The 3,477-nt window shown below is 37.1% G+C and overlaps 1 protein-coding gene across 4 annotated transcripts in view; it reads left to right on the top strand.

The window, feature by feature from the left end:
* ccdc30 (coiled-coil domain containing 30) overlaps positions 1 to 2,949 on the top strand; it is a 22,795-nt gene extending 19,846 nt beyond the window's left edge. For all 4 annotated transcript variants that reach the window (XM_015052942.1, XM_015052940.1, XM_015052943.1 and 1 more), the window contains 3 exons: positions 378 to 495; positions 737 to 801; positions 1,424 to 2,949. In XM_015052942.1, the coding sequence (XP_014908428.1) occupies positions 378 to 495; positions 737 to 801; positions 1,424 to 1,634 (394 nt within the window). In that variant the 3' untranslated portion in view covers positions 1,635 to 2,949. The remainder of the gene's footprint in view (positions 1 to 377; positions 496 to 736; positions 802 to 1,423) is intronic.
* Positions 2,950 to 3,477: the final 528 nt, after the last annotated feature.

Here is a 3,477-nt window from a genome sequence, read left to right as displayed (position 1 = left end):
TTTTAACTTTTTTCAGGGGTTTTTTGGGAAAGATGTTTTTTTTTTTTTTTTTTTTTTTTTTAGCATTTCTTTTATCTCCAAGTTTGTTTTATTTATCCCATTTGTGTTGATTTTTTTTATCCTTTTTTTCCTACAAGAAAAAAAAATACTTTTACATACTTTGATGAAATAATGTATCCACATGTATGGTTGTCATCTATTAATCAGAAATCTGTCCTTGTTATTCAACATCTCAGCGTGTCGGATGTCAGCTGTTAATTAATAATCAAATAATATCCCTCTTAGACGTACCAGGAACAAAGAATAGTTTTTAATCAGTGCCATTGTCTTGTTATTTCATAACTTGTTTTTGAGTGTGGGGATTTTATCTGTTAAAGGGCTAATGTCTTAGAAGTGGAAAACAAACAGCTGCAGGACAGAACCATGAAGCTCTCCAATCAAGTCAGGTCCCTGGAGCGTGCCCTGAGGAACGTTGAGTCGTTCTACAGTATGGAGGTACAAACATGGACAATTTCTTTTTATTATCATTTTGAGCGGACCCTGTTCTGAAATTGTAGAGAATTTCAAACACCATTTACCGTCGGGTTCACACTGTCATTAACTGTGAAACAGTTATAAAGAAAATGTGTTTTATTTTTTTTTTTTTTGTTTTTGTTGAAAAAGTTGAAATATGTGTTTTGTTTAACAGATGCTTTCACATATCTAACTTGCAAACTGGTCAATATTTTTTTTACAGAATGCCAAGAGAGCGCTCTCCTCTGATGATTTCACAGAAGGCGTCCTGCATTCATCAGCTCTGAGGTAAGCCTGAGAAAAATGTAAATCACATATCAGTACAAAGATGGGAAAAAATATGTTATGTTATGACAATGTAAAACAGGCTGCTCTCTGTTTTGAAAGTGTTCATTTTATAAGTTCCCAGTCAGAAATACAACAAAACGTCATTTGGAAATTCACGGCGTCAGTTTGCGGACTCCACATATTACAGACAAAATGATGGGACATGAAATTACAACGTCCTATGTATGTAAATTTTCTCTCGTTAACACATCTTCTAACCAAAACTCTTCATGTTGCACAGCCAAGCATGAAGTAGTTCTGTAAAACATCTCTCTAGTGAACGGAAGCAGCTGAAAAACCCTCTCCTCTTCTTATTTAGTTTCAAAAAAGTTGAGTGTGTGTGATTCTTAGCTTCAGCTCCAACACACTTTTTTTTTTTTCTAGGATGAATAATTTGTAAAGTTTCTGATAAAAACTTGACGTATCGTGTCAGAAGTGGAATGACGCAGATCAAACCAGCGCTTTGCAGTCAGGAGAAGCTTCAGCTTCAGCTGCAGCTCAGACTGTTGAGAGCAGCTTTCGTCCCGACGACAGGCCAACCACACTCACTTGCTAATAACAGAAAGTTTGTTATCGATGTCAGTCTGACCTCAGGTCCCTGTGATCATGTGGACATCGTGGACGCGATCCGCCGCGCGACGGTGAGCAAGCACGCGGTGCTGGACGGCACGAGGACTTCCGTCTCTACGCAGCAGCCGTCTGAGCAGGGATACCTGAACCTCACCTCCCCAATGGTCACTCCAGCTTCCACTAAAGGCAGAGAAGAGACCTCGGATGACAAAGACCAGGGGTGAGAGGCGACGGGAGTTTAGTGATGTCACTGCCATACAACGTGATCTGCTTACATAGGGGTCGTATTTGAAAAGCAGATTCTTGTTTGCCTCATACGTACTGTATTTGACCCAGCAGCTTACAAAGCCTTTATTAATCAAGTATTTTTCAACATACTCTGTTTTTAAAGACAACAGTGTCCATTGGGATTCTATATTAGAAGCCAGCCTGTTTATTTGGAATGCAAACACGTGCAAATGGTTTTCTAAAAGTTTATTATGTTACTTTGGTTTGTTTGCCTTTGCACACCAAAGCTTATGAGCATCACTTAAAGTTTGAAAGACTGATACTGTTTGTAATATAGCATTATGAGAAGCACTTCACACCAGTGCTTTTAATGGGAAATACATTTTTATGACAGTTATTTTAATGATTCTAGTTGAACTGAAGCACTTTAACATGTTTTTTTTATAAAGATGTTTACATTCAAGGTGTTTTAGCGATGCTGTGCAAATTTTGGGATATTAATAACTTTTCCTGGTTCGATTTTGCAGTGTTTTGATGCCTTACGATGCCTAAAGTGTTGGTTACTTTTGTACTTAAAAGGAAAAAAATATATATAAATTGAGTGAATTTTTTGCCAGTTTACAAGTTCTGAATGTTTTACCCATCTTCTAACAGGGGATTATCTGGTACTTTAAACGAAACCAATTCTGTCCTTTTTTTTTCTTCTTCTTGGCCTAATTCAAGTTTTCTCTGGTTGTTTTTTTTTCTCTTTCATTGTTGTCCACATTCAAAAAAAAAAAAAGTTTCCTCCTGCGGTTTTCAAGCAGCACAGCGTGGCCACATCTGCGCGATAGTCTTACATGCTTGGCAGTCTGTTTGAAACACTGAACTCCATCAAAACAAGATCCAGTTTGACTCATAGCAAGAGCCAAATCTTTTTGTCACGACCAGATATAATTACAAAATTCATATTTGTGGATGTTTCCTTCATTGTTTTTTTTTTTTTTTTTTTTAATAATTCAGCGGTCAAGTTGTCTGCATGTAACAGAATAGAAGGTGTGATAGCATGATTTCACGCACGGCTTCCTGTCACACAAAGTCATTGATGTTTAGTCGTGATGTGACAGAACCGGTGTCATACATTCTGAACTAAACAGAGACGCACTGTGTATTTATATGTACTCAAATTCTGCGAAGGAAACTGCCCTGCCTGTCACAGGATGAACAGAACTGGACTCATTTATTAACACAACTGTAAAGATGTAAAAAAAAAAAAACAACTTAAAAATTACTCATAAGCAGCATAATCAGAATAGGAATTTAAAAAAAAAATCCAACTTGCAATGAAGGAAGTCAACAGTGAAACAATAGTTGATTGTACTCCTAAAGTTCCTTTTTGTCATTGGGATAGATCTTCTTTTATGGCGTTGTTCCAGGTTGGAGTGCACAGAGAGAGAGCTGCGTCGGGTTTGATGCCCTTTTCTGTTTACCCAATAGGATTTAAGTATCTAAAGTTGATGGGAAAATTTAGATTTATGTTTAACTATCTCTGTGATGTTGCTAGGATACTCAAAGATGACTCATTTTCGCTTTTCTGGACGAAAACATTTCATTTCCTGTTATTCCAAAGCAGTTCATGATGCTGTTAATCCTACAAAGGCTCCCAGAGCTTCTGGAAGAGAAACAGGCCCACAGCATAACAGATCCTCTACCAAACCCAATAGGTAGCATTCGTCCAGGTTAGCATGAAAACAGCATCTTTAAAACAAGTCTATTTATTTTGGTTGCTATGGATATTCTAAGATGCCACTCTTTGCTTGAGTGATCTTTGGAGTTTTTTTTGTATCTTGTATTTTTGTA

The sequence above is a fragment of the Poecilia latipinna genome, unplaced genomic scaffold (genome assembly GCF_001443285.1).
Source record: "Poecilia latipinna isolate Pla-1442-1.1 unplaced genomic scaffold, P_latipinna-1.0 Scaffold1147, whole genome shotgun sequence".
In the NCBI taxonomy this organism is placed as follows: Eukaryota; Metazoa; Chordata; class Actinopteri; order Cyprinodontiformes; family Poeciliidae; genus Poecilia; species Poecilia latipinna.
This window is presented reverse-complemented; position numbering and strand designations above follow the sequence as displayed.